This window comes from Paroedura picta, chromosome 2 (assembly GCF_049243985.1).
Source record: "Paroedura picta isolate Pp20150507F chromosome 2, Ppicta_v3.0, whole genome shotgun sequence".
In the NCBI taxonomy this organism is placed as follows: Eukaryota; Metazoa; Chordata; class Lepidosauria; order Squamata; family Gekkonidae; genus Paroedura; species Paroedura picta.
This window is the reverse complement of record NC_135370.1, coordinates 110,118,767-110,136,611: the sequence shown is the minus strand read 5'-3', so window position 1 is coordinate 110,136,611 and position 17,845 is coordinate 110,118,767. Positions and strand designations below refer to the sequence as shown.

The window sequence follows — 17,845 nt, the reverse complement described above, 5'->3', positions numbered from 1 at the left end:
GTTGCACCCCAACCAGTGTGGGGAGGTGCACTTCCTGATCTTACACCTTCCTGCCAAGCCCCAGGATCTCTGTTTTGGAGGAATTGAATTTCAGGCAACTCTGCTATAACCATCCAGCTACGGCTTCCAAACATCTGGCAAATGTATCCGAGGAGGAGACTGGTCAGCCGTCCATAAGGAAATATAGCTGGGTGTCATCCACATATTGGTGACACCACAGCCTGTAATTCCAGATCAGCTGGGCCAGAGGGTGCATAAAGATGTTGAAAAGTGTGGGTGACTAGCTGTGGAACCCCACAGGGGAGTTGATAGGGATGCAATAACTCTTCCCCCACTGCCACCCTCTATGTCTGGTTCCAGAGAACGGAGCGCAGCCATTGTAAGGCTGACCCCCAGATACCAGCCCCAGCGAGGTGGCAAGCTGAGCCAACCCTATCCATTTTAATTAAGCAGTCTCCCTGGAACTGTACTTGCAAGGATGAACATAAGAAAAGCCCTGTTGGATCACAGCAGCAGGCCATCCTGTCTCATACAGTGGCCAACCAGTTCTTCTGGAGTGCCAGCAACAGGACATAGAGCCTGAGGCATTTTTTGTGGTCAGAAATGCTATAAAGGTAAAGGTAAAAGTACCTTGGGGTGACACCCTCCAGCGTTTTCATGGCAGACTCAATACGGGGTGGTTTGCCAGTGCCTTCCCCAGTCATTACCGTTTTACCCCTCAGCAAGCTGGGTACTCATTTTACCCACCTCGGAAGGATGAGTCAACCTTGAGCCGGCTGCTGGGATTGAACTCCCGGCCTCATGGGCAGACAGCTTCAGACAGCATGTTGCTGCCTTACCACTCTGCGCCACAAGAGGCTCTTCAGAAATGTTATACAAGTTAACAAATAGATAAAGTTGAATAAGTTAAGACCCAGTCATAAAATGAAGTTAATTCATAGTGTGTAATCCTAAGTAGGAATGGACACAAACTGGTTCATGGGCCAAAATCTGTGTCAAACCTGGGCCAGTTCAGAACTTGGTAATCGATGTTCAGAGGAGGTGCATTGTTGGAAAAATTACAGGACTTTTGGGCAGTTCAGTTCAGTTGCTTGGGGCTAGCCATTTAAACCGGACAGCTGAGCCACCTTGAGAGGGATTTTAAAACCAAAGGGTTAAATGAAGCCTGTTTCCCTGCCTATCCCTGTCCTCTTTCTCCTGCCATGGTGAGCCAGGTGCTTGCTAGGTTCTGTGGAATTTGTTTGGAGAAAATATATTTAAGAACTATGAGTGCACTTCTTACCTCCCATTTGATGGAAATCTTGGAAACACCGTATTTGCCAATTCTGTACATATTTTCTGCTAAAGTTTTGAAGTTTGTAGGAGTGTTTTTAAATAAATAAATAAATAAATAATATATATATTTATATATATATATATATATATATATATATATATATATATATAATATATATTATAATATATATATATATATATTCTTAAATATATATACACATACACACACACACACACACACACACACACATATATGACTGTAAAATATTTCCTGGCTTTGAAATATTCTTTCTCTCCAGACAATAATTGTTTCTTCAGTTTTAAAAGGCACTGAGCTATACAGAGACTGACTGGAAAGGAAAAAAGGAGGGGTCAGAGAAAGCTGCATGAGCCATAGCAGGGTGGGTGTGCTAATGCAGCAAGACAGCTCTATGTAACAAAATCTGACTGGAGTGCATGAATGGTCTCCACTAAAATTAGCTACCAAAGCATCACATGCCAATATATATTCCACCTACTTCTATATGTCCTCTGACAAAAAGGAGAAAACTGCATTTTTATCTTCATTTTTACTATCATGCCAAATACTTCTCAAGGTCAAATTTGTGAGTGAAATAAATTTTCCTGTGATCTCTGTGAAATAGTAAGGCGTTCATAGATTCTTGTTAGTAAGTGGTAATACCAGTGTGGAAGATTTTGGTGTTTTGAAAATCTGCTTCCATTTAGTTGTGGCTTTCTACATTTGTTAAAAAGAGCAGTATCCAGGGATATGAGAAAAGAGTAACCTTTATTGTTGCTGGTTTAAACTAGGGTTGCCAACTCCATTTTGGAATATTCCTGGATATTTGAGGGTGGTGCCTAGGGAGGGCATGGTTTTGAAAGGCGAGAGATCTGAGCAGGAATGGCATGCCAAAGAGTCTGCTCTCTGAAGCTGAAGTTCTTCTGGGGAAACCGATTTGTATACTCTGAATATCATTTGTAATTCTGGGAGACCTACGGGCCCCACCTGGAGGTTGGCGACCCTACGAAGGTATATGTTCCAAATGGTCTAATTTATTTGAGACAACTTCTCACTGCCCCTCCAGCCCCTGCTATGTATTCCTGGCAATTCTTTTTCCTGTTTTGTCTTTTTTTTTAAAAGTGTGGAGGTATGCAATAGTGTGCACCAGTTTATCCTTCCCTACACAATGCTATTTCTGCTCAGGCAGGTGATAAGTGCTGCTGAAAGTGTGACTTGCAGTTTTTTTCTATAATAAATGCAACCAATACAGTGTCAGATTAGCTGTTAATAGGGTTGTCAATGTCCAGGTAGTGGCTGGAGATTTCCCTATACTACTACTGATCTCCAGCCAAGGGAGATCAATTCTCCTGCAGTAAATCGCTGCTTCGGAAGATGGACTTTATGGTATTAAACCCCACTGAAGTCCTTCCTCTCCCTAAACCCTGCCCTCCTTAGGCTCCACCCAAAATCTCCAGGTATTTCCCAACCCAGAGCTGGCAACCCTAGTTATTAAACATTCTTAAGATCACTTCTGGAAGGCCAGAATGTGGGGCATAAAGTTAAAATGACTAAAATAAATAAGGAATTTATGATTTTCATATGAATACTCCTGATTTAGAATCTTGTACATTGAGTTCTTCTGTAAGTTGGTAAATATCTTGATGATTATTCATCTTCTTCCTCCTGATCTTCTTTATGCCAGACTATGACCAGAATAATTACCAAATCCTAATATTCTCTAATACTGTCTTTCTGGTTCCTATAGCTGAAACAATATATTAAACAAGGTTTTATGTGGATTTGATTTTAATTAATTCCTTTCTGATTTCAGTTTCCTGAAAATGCACAACAGAGTTGCAACATGAATAACATTTGTGGCCACTTCAGGGTGTATATGTGTGTGTAAAAGGCTGGTTCACTGCTTCTCACCAGGGTTGCTAGTTGGCTGGGGGGGGGATGTTTTGTCTACTTAGCAGAAGTTTAATGAGTAGAAATGGGAAGCTGAAGCTTTTTGTGGCATTAAGTTAAATATCAAAACCTGCTTATTTGTTGCAGTTCAAACTGATATTAAATTGGGACCATAAAATCATAGAGTTGGAAGGAATTTCCAGGATCATCTATTCCAACCCCCTGCAGAATGCATGAAATTCAATCTAGCCATCCACAGTGATCCAAATTTCATGCCCAGATGATGCCTTCCCCTCCAAACCAGAATCCTTGGCCAGTATGGCTTGGAGGAAAGTGGTGATTGGCATTTCCAAAAGGGAATGTGCACACATATTCTTTGGTCAGTGCTAATTATGGTATTTACTGTCAAAAAGGTAGTGTTCAGCTGTTATAGTTGTGCCCCCTTGAGTCATATTCATGAGAGACTGAGTCGTACATATGTCTTCAAAAGAAAATGTTCAGAGGACATAGCAACTTTACTTTGTTGATAACTAGTAAGGACTAAAGACAAATGAAGTACTTAGAATCATAGAGTTGGAAGGGACTTCCAGGGTCACCTAGTCCAACCCCCTGCACAATGCAGGAAATTCACAACTACCAGATGATGTTCCCCCCAAAACCCCAGAATTCCTGGTCAGTCTGGCTTGGAGGAAATAGGATGGTCTATTCTAAGTAGTAGTTTCGTGTTACATGTCCATGGGGGCAGGGGGGAGGCAAATTTTCCCGAACAGTCTTTTTTTTTTTACCAAATGACATCAAAATATCAAGGTTGACCTAGCCCACCCAAGCTTCAAATGAATTCGATGGAGGGATCCAATTGTACTGCCAGCCATCCTTTCTGCATAGAAGAAAAAAGTATGAAGATGGCTGCCAATTTTCTTGAACAGCATTTTTTAAAAACCAAACGTAGTAACTACAATTAAAAGTAGTCATGCCAGAGTATCTCTGAAGAATTATTGACTGCAGTCATAGAATCATAGAGTTTAAAGGGGCCATACAGGCCATCTAGTCCAACCCCCTGCTCAACGCTAAGTATCCTAAAGCATCCAAGAAAAGTGAGGGGGAGCTCACCACCTCCTTAGGCAGCCTATTCTACTGCTGAACTACTCTGACTGTGAAATTTTTTTTCCTGATATCTAGCCTATATCATTGTACTTGTAGTTTAAACCCATTACTGCGTGTCCTCTCCTCTGCAGCCAACGGAAACAGCATCCTGCCCTCCTCCAAGTGACAACCTTTCAAATACTGAAAGAGGGCTATCATGTCCCCTCTCAACCTCCTTTTCTCCAGGCTGAACATTCCCAAGTCCCTCAACCTATCTTCATAGGGCTTGGTCCCTTGGCCCCAGATCATCTTCGTCGCTCTCCTCTGTACCCTTTCAATTTTATCTACGTCCTTCTTGAAGTGAGGCCTCCAGAACTGCACACAGTACTCCAGGTGTGGTCTGACCAGTGCCGTATACAATGGGACTATGACAGCTTGTGATTTTGATGTGATGCCCCTGTTGATACAGCCCAAAATGGCATTCGCCTTTTTTACCGCTGCATCATACTGCTTGCTCATGTTTCGTTTACAATCCACAAGTACCCCAAGGTCTTATTCACACACAGTGTTACCTAGAAGCATATCCCCCATCCAGTAGGCATGCTTTTCATTTTTCTGACCCAGATGCAGAACTTTACACTTATCTTTATTAAATTGTATCTTGTTCTCATTTGCCCATTTTTCCATTGTGTTCAGATCTCATTGAACTCTGTCTCTATCTTCCGGAGAATTTGCCAGTCCTCCCAATTTGGTGTAATCTGCAAACGTGATGAGTAGTCCCTCCACCCCCTCTAGATCATTAATAAATATGTTAAAAAGTACTGGACCGATCACCGAGCCCTAAGGTACCTCGCTACTCACCTCTCTCCAGTCTGATGAAACACCATTGACAACAACTCTTTGAGTGCGGTTCGCTAATCAATTCCCTATCCACCTTTCTGAAAATCCAGATTGCAGTCCTTATCCATCCAACTTATCCATCAGAACATCATGGGGAACCTTGTCAAAAGCTTTACTAAAATCCAAGTAAATGACATCAACTGAATTTCCACGAACCAGCAAACCTGTTACTTGGTCAAAGAAGGAAACCAGGTTGGTCTGACAGGACCTGTTGGAGACAAATCCATGCTGACTTCCTTGGATCACCAAATTGTCCTCCAGATGTTTGCAGATCGCTCCCTTTAATATCTGCTCCATTTTCTTCCCCACAACAGAGGTCAGACTAACTGGTCTGTAGTTTCCCGGGTCATCCTTCCTCCCTTTTTTGAAGATCGGAATGACGTTTGCTCTCTTCCAGTCCTTCGGGACATCTCCAGTCCTTAAAGAGGTCCCGAAGATGGACAAGGGCTGTGCAAGTTCTCCGGAAAGTTCTTTGAGCACTCTCGGGTGCATTTCATCCGGCCCAGGGGATTTGAACTCATCCAGTGCAGCTAAATACCTCTCGACAACTTCTCTGTCCATGTTAACCTGCCACCCAGACACTATCCTTTGGCTACTGCCATCTATAGATGTGCCTAAACCCTTTGGCCTGTGGGAAAAAACAGATGTAAAATAGGCACTAAGCCTTTCTGCCTTCTCTGCATCTTCCGTTAGAGTTTGTCCATCCGGACCCAATAGTGGGCCTATTGCCTCCTTTACTTTACATTTGCTCCTCACATAACTGAAAAATCTTTTCTTGTTACAATGGGCTTCCCTGGCCTATCTTAGCTCACTCTCAGCTTTGGCCTTTCTGATGATTGATCTACAGTGCCTAGTAACCTGTAGGTATTCTTCTTTAGAGCTCTGTCCTTCCCTCCATTTCCTGAACATTTTCCTTTTCTTTCTTAGTTCCTCTTGAAATTCTCTGTTCATCCAAATAGGCTTCTTAGAGCTCCTGCAGTGTTTTTGTCTTTCTGGGATATATATGTGTGTGTATTAGTAATAGCCAGATGGAAATTTTCTGAAACCACATACGAAGCCATTCTCCAGGCCCTACCAAGTAAGACAAATGCTCCTCAAGGCTCTTCTTGCTCATTAATTAAGTCATTCTCTTAAGCTTTTCAAAAATTAAGTTCAATTTTTTGATTAATGAGTTGGCTTGATTGATGAAACTCAGGGTGAATAAATCTGGTTTTTTAACAGAATTTCCATGGGAACTTTTTTACACATGATAGAAAATCTTTTTCTTTGTCTACTCTGTATAAATCCAGTTCACTTGTCATAGTCACTGTTGTGTGCCTTCTAAAAGCTGTGGGTGTGTGATCTAGAGATTTTTTTGACAAGACCATACTTTTGATAGACACATTCACATATTTTCCCACTACTTGTGTTTTTAAGCTTTACAATTTTTAGAATGTAGTTGTTCCTTCAGGTCTTACTCTTGTTTTCCTACAGGCAGTGTCCTGTTTATATTGACTTTATGAGGTCATCTGTCAAAGCCATGATGGTTCCATGTTATATATTTCAGCAGTGAAGTGAAAAATGTTGGGAGTATATTTGCAAAAACAATATTGACCTGTCACACCCCTATTTCAAATCTAGAGTAGGAAAGTAGTGTGCATAAATCTTTTTTCAGATAGAACTCTCTCCTCATCTATAGATGGTTGTGACTTGAAAGCAGTTCTTCAGAACACAGATATAAGTCTATTACCAACATTATTAAAATGTTTTGAACAGAAGGAGAGAAAAGTCTGCAGCTCAGCTCAGCTCAGGGCCAAACCAGACATGACAGCAGTTATCACATCAAAGAGGCTGGGGATTTTTGGTGCAAAATTTAGTCGTGCTCGCTGCTTAGCTCACCACACTGCCTTACCTCAATCATTAGTTGCCCAGTTAAGATAATTTCTGATATTGAAACTTGGCTGAAGAGATTAGTACTTGGATTGGAAGGCCTATGGAAAGGAACCATAGGACCATAGCTCTTCAGCATCCCTTTGCTGTTTTTCCTGGTACCTCATCATCCACCCCGTCTTCCAATATAGATGTGGGCAGACCACACATATGGCAAAAAAGATATTCAATCCCTTTAAGGATCTTAGCTGTCAGGGCTGGGAAAGACCTGTGTAAGCCTCAGATATGGGGGTAGGTGGACCAAAAGTTTAATTTTTGCAAATTTTTGATCGCAAATGTTAGATAAATAAGAGTATTCCTTTTTTTATGTTAATATTCAAACGTGAACTCACTGAAGCATTTTTTTCCATTATAGAAACTACCCTAAAATAACTTTATTAATTATGTCCATTGATCTACTTAACCACTCAGAACAATTAATGACTCTGCAATATTCACCTGTTTATTAGAGGAGAAAGCAACACTGGTAATCACATTATGTTGTAAACTATGGTATTCTCAAAAATTTCTGCAGAGGTGGACTACTGAAATACCCAGTCTTGCAAATCTGGACAAAGCTGAGGAGGTCAGTCACAACCTCCAGCACAACTAGTGTTTCTTGTAATTTTATCAACTATATAAATGTGAGTGCATGTATGTGTGCCATTAATAGAACTAATGCAAAGCATCAGTCGTTAACCTTTCTGTTAGTCCATTATTGTTAGGTTATCTGCTGTTTTCTCCTGTAGGAGGCCCACAGAATCAGACTAAAGTTATGCAACCAGAAGATTTGAAGCAACTTGCAATTAAACATATGAAAATTGTTGCAGAATTAAAGGAACTGCTAAAGAGCATTCATCCTGCTTCATGCATCCAGTTCATTGTTTATGGGGGAGAGCCTTCTGAATTCTTACTGTGTAATAGTATAGCACAGGATTATTAATGTCCATGGTGATCAGGTCCTGACCTGGATAGCCCAAAGTAGCATGATCTCATTGGAACTTGGAAGCTAAATAGGGTTGGCCCTGGTCAGTATTTGGATGGGAAACTACCAAGGTATACCAGGGTGACTGCATAGAACAGCCTTTCTCCACTTTTTTACCATTTGAGAAACCCCCCAAACATTCTTCAGGCTTCAAGGCACCAGAGAATTGGAATGATTGTGCATAATATGGTTGGGAGGCATAGCTATGTAGATGCCTCCCTGAGCCCCTCCCCTTCCCACCACCTCCAGGCCCATCATTGGCCATTTTGGGAGGCAGGGCAGGTAGATATGACCATGTATGGTCATACCACCCGATAAATGCTTAATAATTTTTAAAGAAAATAAATAAAAATTAACTCCCACCCATTCACAAAATCCTTCCAGAGACATTAAGAAAGGTTGATGTAGAGGCAGACAATGGCAAACAAGCAGTATAGCTTAGGGAACCCTTTAGAGGTCAGAGCATAAAGCATTAGTAGCCCATTCTTATGCATATTTACAATGAAGTCCTGTGGGTTTCAATAGACCCTATCAAAATACTACAACTAAAACTGAGAATCTTCAGCAAGATTAAATGTAATCTATGTGATTAATTGGGTTGCCAATGTACATAAGTCAATCCTCCTGGAGGAAATGGCTGCTATGGAGGGTTGGCTATATGATGTTCCATTCCAGCTGAGCTCTCTCCCCTCCAAAAACTTTGCCCTCCCCACTCAAATCTCCATAAATTGCCTGATCCACATTTGGCAGCCCTTCAAAATCAACCATCCACCTAGAGAGCTGGTTCTTCTTCAGGCAAAACTGATAACTTTCCATATTTTTTCTGTCTACCTGATTTCATTCCAAATGGTTTATTTTGGTCCAGGTTTTCCTTATCCATTGTTGTTCCTCTATGTATTTCTGAAACAGCCTGGGGGGGGGGGATGTGTCCGGCTGTCCAAGTTGGAATAGGGCCAATAGGGCCAATAGGGCCAATAGGGCCAATAGGGAAGAGTGCAGCCAGCTTTGTCCTGATTGGCCCTTTCCCTGCAGCTCCCGCTCTCCGGCCCTGGACTCTAACCTCTTTGTTCTCAGACGCTTCAGTGCCTGGAGCCAGCAGCAGGTGAGAGGGCCCTGGGCAAAGGGTCGTGGTGGAGGGCTAGCTAATGAGGGCCTCCTGGCCTGTTGTCTGTCTGGTAAGGAGCTCTGTCCCGGCCCTGATAACAAGCTGCCCAGCCCCGCCCCACTCGATTTGGCTGCCAGCTGCGGCTCAAAGCCACCTTAAGCTGCCTGGCCAGGGGCCAGATGAGGGGACCCTTTCAAGGCCCGTTCTTAGGAATGGGCTTTAAAGCTAGTAAATATAATTCTCATATAAAATTATGAGATGAAAAGAATTTAGAAGAATGGGCATTGTTTAGGGGGAAAAGTTGGTTCTAGTAAACATTTGGGTAGTATTTAATAAAATGGTGGCATAATCAGCATCTCTTAAAAATAGAAAGCACACATATAATCTGTTGAAAACACTCTTAAAGAGTAGCCAGAATACTTTTGCTATTGCTTGGCTTCTGTCACTTATTTTACAAAAATTATTGAAACAGCATCTGTGACTCTAATACTTTCAGCAACACTGAAAAAGAATATGCTGTAATTATTCTAAGATCTAGGCTTTAGTATGGATTGGTTATGGAGGAAACTTTCTAGTTTGTGTGATGTCACAGAGAAAGACTGTGGATTGCATTCTTAATGCTAGATTTAACCCCCTCCTCCCCTGAATAATAATAGATTCAACAGGTGAAAAATCATTGGTAGGTATTTGTATGTCAGGATATTTTTGGATTCAAGGCATATACGTTTCACAAACCTAATTTTGGATATCCATTTTAGAACAGTTGTTAACAGCATGTGGGAGGCAAATGTGACACTCACAAAGTGAAAGACAATGTAATGCAAATTTCCTCCCTTTACTCTAAAGAAATTTACCCATTTAGATATACCTAGTTGATTTTACTCATGAAGAATTACTATTTTTTTTTAAAAAACTCCATGTAAGAAAGTCTATACTTTTTTGTGCATACTTGAAATGTCCTTTGGTGGTTCTCAGTATTGGAATGAAGGGGAAATTTTCCTCAGTATAAATAGAGAAATTCAGCCCAGTCTGTGTTGCAGACTGTTTAGTTCCATGTCTGATGGCCCATTCAGACTGTAGCATGTTTAGAAGCTTTCTTTAGTTTTCTCCAGCTCTGATGTCAAATTTGCTCTATACAAGAAAAGCCTGCTATAATAAGCTGAATACTTCAATGGGACAATGCCTTGAATTTTAATGTTGCTAACGTTGTTTGGAATAACAACAAAAAGGGGGCAGTCTGTTTCAGCGACTGTAAACTTCGGTGGTCATTTTAACAAGTTTAAGCAAGGAAGTTATGGTTTAAAAAGGAAAGTACAATGAGAACTCAATTTGTGTTAATTTCTCCTTTCTTTTACAGATTTATACAGACTGGGCCAATCACTACCTGGCAAAATCTGGCCACAAGCGCTTGATAAAGGACCTACAGCAAGATGTGACTGATGGAGTTTTACTGGCTGAAATCATCCAGGTTGTAGGTAAGGTATTTTGCCTTTTTTGTTTCACAGTCCTAAGTAGCTTACTTAAAACTATGTTTTTATATATTTAAAATAATTAGAAATTAACCATATAGTATCTTGGCAATTTTGGCACAAGGTTAATTTGATAAACCCTCATGGGAGGCAATATTGGAAAATGTTTGTTCCTGATAAGGTCATTATCACTCAGAAGAGCAAAAATCAGCAAAGGTCTGATGACAAGCTTTCTGTTAGTCCAAAATGACTTCTCCGTTATTGTTCTTGTGCTTTCTCCATTTAATTTTTAGGAAGTTCACAATTCATAAGTTAGCCAAACTAAGTTTCTCTATCCTCATCTTAGCTTGAGAAACCGTGTAGGCAAATAAAAGATGGAGGCAAACAATTTAATAGATAAAATCCAAGGAATTGTTAAATTTAAAAAAGGTTTTCTAAAATAAATTGGTTTCTGTGTGAATGCACTTCATTAGAACAAAGTTAAAGCAGAGAAGCAATAGGAGTCAGTGTTGTGGGGGGAGGTTTGTCTTTAAATACTAAACACCCCCTTTTGACTTCGTATATAGTTTGAGAAATAGCAGTCTTGAAGAGCTGGTTCACTCTTGCATGTGTGACTGGATTATCATCACAGACAAAAGATCCCAGATTCTATCCCCAGTATATTTCCAGTTAACATGATCAAGTCCCAGATACAGTGAAGGACCTCTACCCTGGAAAGCCACTGACTCTATGAGTAGACCTCAATAGGTCTAGCATTCTTCTACCTGCACCTAGCTTAACTACTAGCACCGTACTTGGACCCAGAACACCTAGCCAGTGATCCAGGTGACAGTCACTGGATAGTCTAGGCTGGATTTCTGCAACTCACTCTACTATGCCTTGCAGATGGGTATGTCAAATTGCAGCACTGAAATATTATAAAATCATGAGTTGTAAAATCATCTTCTCTGTCACAACACAACTTCTAATTTCTAAAGAAATTAACACTGGTATCCTAAGCAGACTTAGTGCTCGTAAAGCCATTGAAATAAATGGGTTTAAAAGGGTGCAACTGCATTTAGAATGGCACTGTAAATGACTTTCAGAAGCATATCCTTGGCTTTGCTGGATGGGAACAATTCGACCTGTCCTTTGCCTAAGCTGTGCATATGTCAGTAGCCTAATTATGCATATGTGCATGTATGTTCAGTCACCACAAGACCATGCCGTAGTTGCAGTAATGTCAACAGTTTTTCTGAGGATGAACATTTAGAACAGCCTCACCTTCCTTATTAGTATGATTATCTTTTTGAACTAAGAACTCCCGAAAGACAGCAGTCAGCTGCTACCATGTCTCATGGCCCATCAGCATGCATTAGTATCAAGTTTTGCCAAGACCAGCAGGGTGGCATTAATCACGGTAGAAGTCCTGGTGTATGCCTTTTGCCCGTATTACCTAACTCATATGAAAATCTGCAATTGGTATGTTGTTGGAATTGGCTTTCAGATAGGGGTAGTTTTAGTTTTTTCACTTATTAGATGGTGATCTGTCACCCCATTGTATCTGCCTCCTCCCCACTTACTCATGGTAAAGGTAATATGGAAAAGCTTTAATTTGGATTTAAGCAGTTTTTAACAGTTTAACTAGCTGCAATGTGGAACATCTATTATCATGATCTAGGTAAGTTCAATTTAGTCAGACTAAAAGGGACATTTAATTTAGCTGTAGGCCTTTGATTGGTGGTTTTCAGTGCATTACTAGGAAGAATTCCACCTTTTAAAGTCTATTAAGACAATGAGCTTGGAAATGTAGAATTTTGATCTTTCCATAATTACTTTGAAACGTTTTTTGGAACTGTATCTTCCTGCCTGCTTTAATCCGTTAGCTCTTTCCTTTCTCGGCATAGTTTTGCTTATTGGTTGACTATTATGGTACGTTATAATATTTGCTAATCATGAATGTTCAATTTATCACATACTCTAATCCAGACTGTAATTTGCCACATGTGAAAAGTAGGACATCAAGGTGTATCATGCAAATAGTCAGATAATACAACCAAGAAAATGCTACTCTCAGAAGCTTCCATTTGCGGCAAAGAGTTTATTTTGCTGAGGGTTTTAATGCCGATATGATGTTTGGGAAACCAGCAGCTGCCCAGCAGTGTTATTTAAAAAATACTTTAGTGAAGGGGAAAACTTCCTCTTGTAATTTTTTATACATTTGACTGTAATACTCCATGTCTCCACAGACCAGCTAGTAGACCTGGAATGTGTCTGCCACAGATGAAATGAAGCCAGGCATTCCTTTAGTGTGTCTTCTCATTTTTGATCTGGATATTTCCCATGTAAAAGAAGACGAAGTCAGGCTGGCCTATGTGCTTCTTTAATACGGTATTATCAGGGAATTTTTAATGTGCTCTTTTGACATGGAGAAACCATAAATCATCTTCTGAGAATGTATGGAATGAATATTTACAAGACAGTCAGTGCATGCTTTCACTGAATTACATATTTTGTGTATTTGCAGTATTAGTGTAGTAGCAGAAGAAAGAAAAGTTACTTGACAATTTGGGTTTTGTTGCCATAGAATTTTATCATCTTGTGCTATAAATCTGGTGGATGGTCAGCTGCATAAAGCTGTGTCTGCTACGTACTATGTAACTAAATGTCATGGTTTTCTCTGTGCATCAATGTTGCCATTTCTGCTTGTCCTTCTTGTTTTATTGGTTGAGGTGCTCCGATGTCACAACTGTTAATTTTTTGAGGGACTTAGTTACCTGACCGCAGCTTGCAAGGTCTTCTAGGACTTAAGAAGACCTGAAACACAGAGCCCTACAGCTCCTTGTAACTAATCCAGATGCTCTATAATGTTGCTGGCTTTGAAAACCTTGAGGTGTCATTTTTTCGTTACAAAATATGGAAACCTTTGGATTTAAATCCTGAGCACCATTGGTGGTTTTGGCCTGAATGAACTACATTGACTTTAATCCTTGTGGATGCAGCTTGGTTCTTGAAATATTTCAGAAGAAGCATTGCCTGCTGTGTCATAAAGTAAAATAAGATTTTATTTATCTGTTTGTTTGTTTGTTTGTTTGTTTGTTTATTTGTTTGTTTGTTTATTTATTTGTTTGTTTGTTTGTTTGTTTGTTTGTTTATTTATTTATTTATTTATTTATTTATTTATTTATTTATTTATTTATTTATTTATTTATTTATTTATTGGGATTTTTATACCGCCCTTCCATATGGCTCTGGGTGGTTTACATAGAACATTGAAAAAATAGTTACATAGAACATAGATTACCTTTAATATTGTATTCATTTCTGACTTGTATATGTGTAGTGTTTTTAAAATAGCGCAACTGTGCCCTCACGCTTACAGAGTGATTGGCTTCCAGATTCAGAACAATCAATCTGGTAAAGATTACCTGTCACTTTAAGAAATGCTTTCAGCTCAGTTGTCTCATTTTGAAATGGTGGTGACCTTCTCCAGCTGTCTCTGGAGGAATGGCTCAGGAGAAGAATTCAGCCGGATGGTTCTTGGTGCTTTACACATTTGCTTTGATTGGACAACTACAGCTTTAGGCTGTTTGATTTAGTTGCAACAAGTGCTCTGGGGATAACTGCACCAGGTGTCTTTACAACAGGTTTTAGGGGTTTTTCCCAATTGTTCTTTCTGCTCATTTTTAGCAAATGAGAAGATTGAAGACATCAATGGCTGTCCAAAGAACAAATCTCAAATGGTAAGTACAAAATTAAATGTATGCTATGTTTTCCAAATGAAGTGTACAGTCCTATGCATTCTTGCCAAAAATAGTGGTTCTATGAATTGCTTTTGAACTAGCTTCTTAAAGATTATGCTGCAAGTGTAATGGCAAGATACATTTGGAATGTTTACGTGAGAGTAAGGAAACTCATCTTTTAAATTCACTTAGTGAAATACTGAAAAGAAGGGCAGAAGTACATATGTTTTTTGCTGTGTGGTTATTACATTGATATTGAGGGGGGGTGTCTATCTAGTCAAATACCTATAGTCCTTAAAACACGAAGGCATTTTCTTTCACTTCATATCATACAGTACAAGCTACTGATATAGAAAGAATGGTGGACAGTGAGACAATAAACATTGCAAATTCTGCCTGATGAAGCAGCAGCGTCATCTGAAGACTTTGCCCACAATTTATGATATTCATGTTATTCTGAAATTATGCTACAAATACTTAATTGCAGCTTTAGAGGTCATAATTTCTATGGTTGTTTCAGTTTTTTTGTTTATTTTCTTTTATCTTTTGTTGTTGATGTAATTTGTTACTAACCTATTACCTTCCCAGAGCCAGAAACAACCTTGTACATTATTTTATGTTGTTTTGTTTCATTTTAGAGGCTAGGCGCCATAATACAAGAAAAAGTTATGTCAGGTACATTAAAACCAAACACTTAGACACTGCCAGCAGATGCTCTGAGACCTTATCCATAATTCCTTATAGAAAGGGTTAATTCAATTTGAATTTGATGCCAAACCCTCAATTCTGCATCAGTTATAAATTACATTTTCTTTTGAAAAATGTTAGATTGCCTCACTCCCTTTCAGGTCTTGCCCTAACAATTAACAGCACTCCCTTTTTCACAAATGCCTGCAAGGTTTAATTTAGAGGAAACAGTTGTAGAGGCTGATACAGTAGAAAATGCTAACTGCCATTGGTGAATTAGTTTTTGGGGATCTAGTTTTTGGCCCAGAATATGTATAGTATAGAAGCGGTGTCACAGTTCAAATAATACAGTTTCTTACAGGGTATTCTAATACCATACATCGCCATAACCAACTATCAAGAAATTATCAGAAATTTTACCATCTATCCAATAAGAATTAATTTTACTGGTTTATAAAATTCAGATCTAAGTCACCAAGAAAGAAACCAGTTGAGCATTAGGAATATGCAAGTAGGAACTCATAAAAATTTGGCAGGGGGACGATAAATCTCTTTCCCTAAAAACTCCCATAGCCTCCCCCTTTCCTGCCTCTTTCTCTTCTCCCCCATTATCTAACATATTTATCTGCTCCCCTATCTTCAGTTTTTTTCTCCCTCCCTAGCTTTGGGACCCTAAAAAAAAACAAATCCTGTAGTCCAGTTACACAATGCTGTTCTCCAGAGTGAGCCCAGTGTGCAACCTGCAAGGACATGTCGGGGGGGGGGGCTCAGTTTCCCCTTTCCTACCTTCCCCCCATTATTTCTTCTTTTCCTTCTCCTAGCAACCCCTATATCTGAGGAAGTGAGTAGCGATTCACAAAAACTCATAGCCTGCAACAAATGTTTTTTTGTAATTTAGGTGCTGCTGGACTCTTGCTGTTTTCCACATCTTGTCCCCCTTATCTTTGTCTCACCGAACAACCAACCTAATTTTTATCTGCTTCCTGTATTAAACTGTATTTATTATTTTATTTACTTTATTTATACTCTATTTTTCTCATTAACGGAGACCCTAAGCAGATTGTATAATTCTCCTCTCCTCCATTTTATCCTCAGGAAAACTGTGAGCACTCTGGCTACCTCAGACTTGGAGTAAAAATCCTGGGAAATAGACTTGTCACACAGACCACCCTGGTCCCGCTTCCCCAAGGGATAGAGGAACAAAGGGAGATGCAGTCTATTTGATCCTGTCACACCATCCTGAATGGGGAAGGGAAGGTGGGAGGAAAAGACAGCTTGCTTAACCAGTTGTCTGGATGCCATTTCCATTGTCTCGCACAGTCTTGGGTAGCCAAGATACTGCCTTCTGATCCTTGGGCTGGATTCTGCTTTTTTGATTTCATGCAAGGCTTAGGTGTGCTGAGCCAGGCACCATCTACTCTCTGCCTTTTCTCTCACCTTACATCAGGAAAACCAAACAAAGTTTTGCCTTCCCTGTCTTTCCTTGGGCAGGCTGAGCGTTGTCTACTCATTCATCTTGCCTCATGTAGACTAAGCCACACATTATCTCTATGCCTTTCCCCCCACATCTTGTCCAAGGCAGGCTGGACCAAGCCTCTCGCTCACCTAGGGGCTGCCTCTCCCCTTGACTTACATTGAGTGGTCTGGGGGTTACCACAACCTCAACTTGGCTCAGGCAGCCCAGGCAACATCACCACCACCTCCAATATCTGCCAAGACTGGACTGTACCCTACCATTTCACCCACAAATGCTTATCTTCTCAGAGCTTCTCCAAGAATTTTATCTTCTTTACTTCTTTGTAAATCTGTGGTCTTTTCCTACATGGTTTTTGCCCAGTAGCCTGTTTCTTAGTTCTAGATTATATGCTCTCATAATGTTGTCCTTTAAACACTAAGGCATTTTCTTTTAACTTCATGCCATATAGTACTTGCTTGTTCCTTAAACTCCATTTATTTTACCTACTCATCAATGGTCCATATACATTTCATCCTCAGGAGGGCAGGATAAAAATTAAATAAATAAATAAATAAAATAGATCACATTATATATATATATATATATATATATATATATATATATATATATATATATATATATATATATATATATATATATATATATATATATATATATATATATATATATATATATATATATATCTTTTAGTTACATAAAAACGCCATTTTTGGCTCAGTTTGACATAGATGAATATAGTTTAAGACATTCTTAACATGTTTCTCACAGAATTCAACAGACTTTAAAAAGAAATGGGACTCCTTACATGTAATCTAGATTTATGGACTTTTCAGTATAACTTTGGGATTTTTCACACCAATTTGCTCCCCAATATATTCTTTGCTTTATTCTTATTGCATAATGTACTAGCCTTTCCCGTAATGCTTTCTATTCCAGTTAGCCTGTTCTGCCAGCCTATTTTGGCTCAAATCTACAATAGAGCTAGGCTTCCAGGCAGTTTTGGATTTTCATTACAGGGTGCTTCAAAAGTACTCTAAGCACACTCAGTTTTCTTTTTATGCATTTTTTGCTTTACTTTTCCCCTGGTACTGCAAACAAAGATAGGGAGGGATAATTGTGTGCACTTTAGATTAATTAATATTTTCTCTGGCTATGCCTTTTTGCCTACTTTGTTTAGCACGATGGGTCAATGAGCCAGATTAAACCCCCAGGTGGGTAGACCCACCCTTTGTCAGATTTATACTTTCCAAAATATGGCATCCCTTTCCTCTAATGACCTGAGAAGGCCCTCATTAATGTGTTATACTTTTAGACTTGGTAGCTCT

At 39.6% G+C, this 17,845-nt stretch overlaps 1 protein-coding gene and 1 long non-coding RNA gene across 10 annotated transcripts in view; one reads left to right on the top strand and one right to left on the bottom strand.

Moving 5' to 3' along the window:
- Positions 1–17,845, top strand: part of NAV2 (neuron navigator 2) — a 342,897-nt gene that overhangs the window by 98,191 nt on the left and 226,861 nt on the right. For 6 of the 7 annotated variants that reach the window (XM_077322039.1, XM_077322036.1, XM_077322035.1 and 3 more), the window contains exons 2-3: positions 10,523–10,640; positions 14,304–14,356. In XM_077322039.1, the coding sequence (XP_077178154.1) occupies positions 10,523–10,640; positions 14,304–14,356 (171 nt within the window). Of the gene's footprint in view, positions 1–10,522; positions 10,641–12,862; positions 13,005–14,303; positions 14,357–17,845 lie in introns of all 7 variants that reach the window. The other variant, XM_077322041.1, reaches the window with a different exon arrangement.
- The window catches only part of LOC143830117 (uncharacterized), a 65,652-nt gene that overhangs the window by 5,490 nt on the left and 42,317 nt on the right, over positions 1–17,845 (bottom strand). The window lies entirely within an intron of this gene.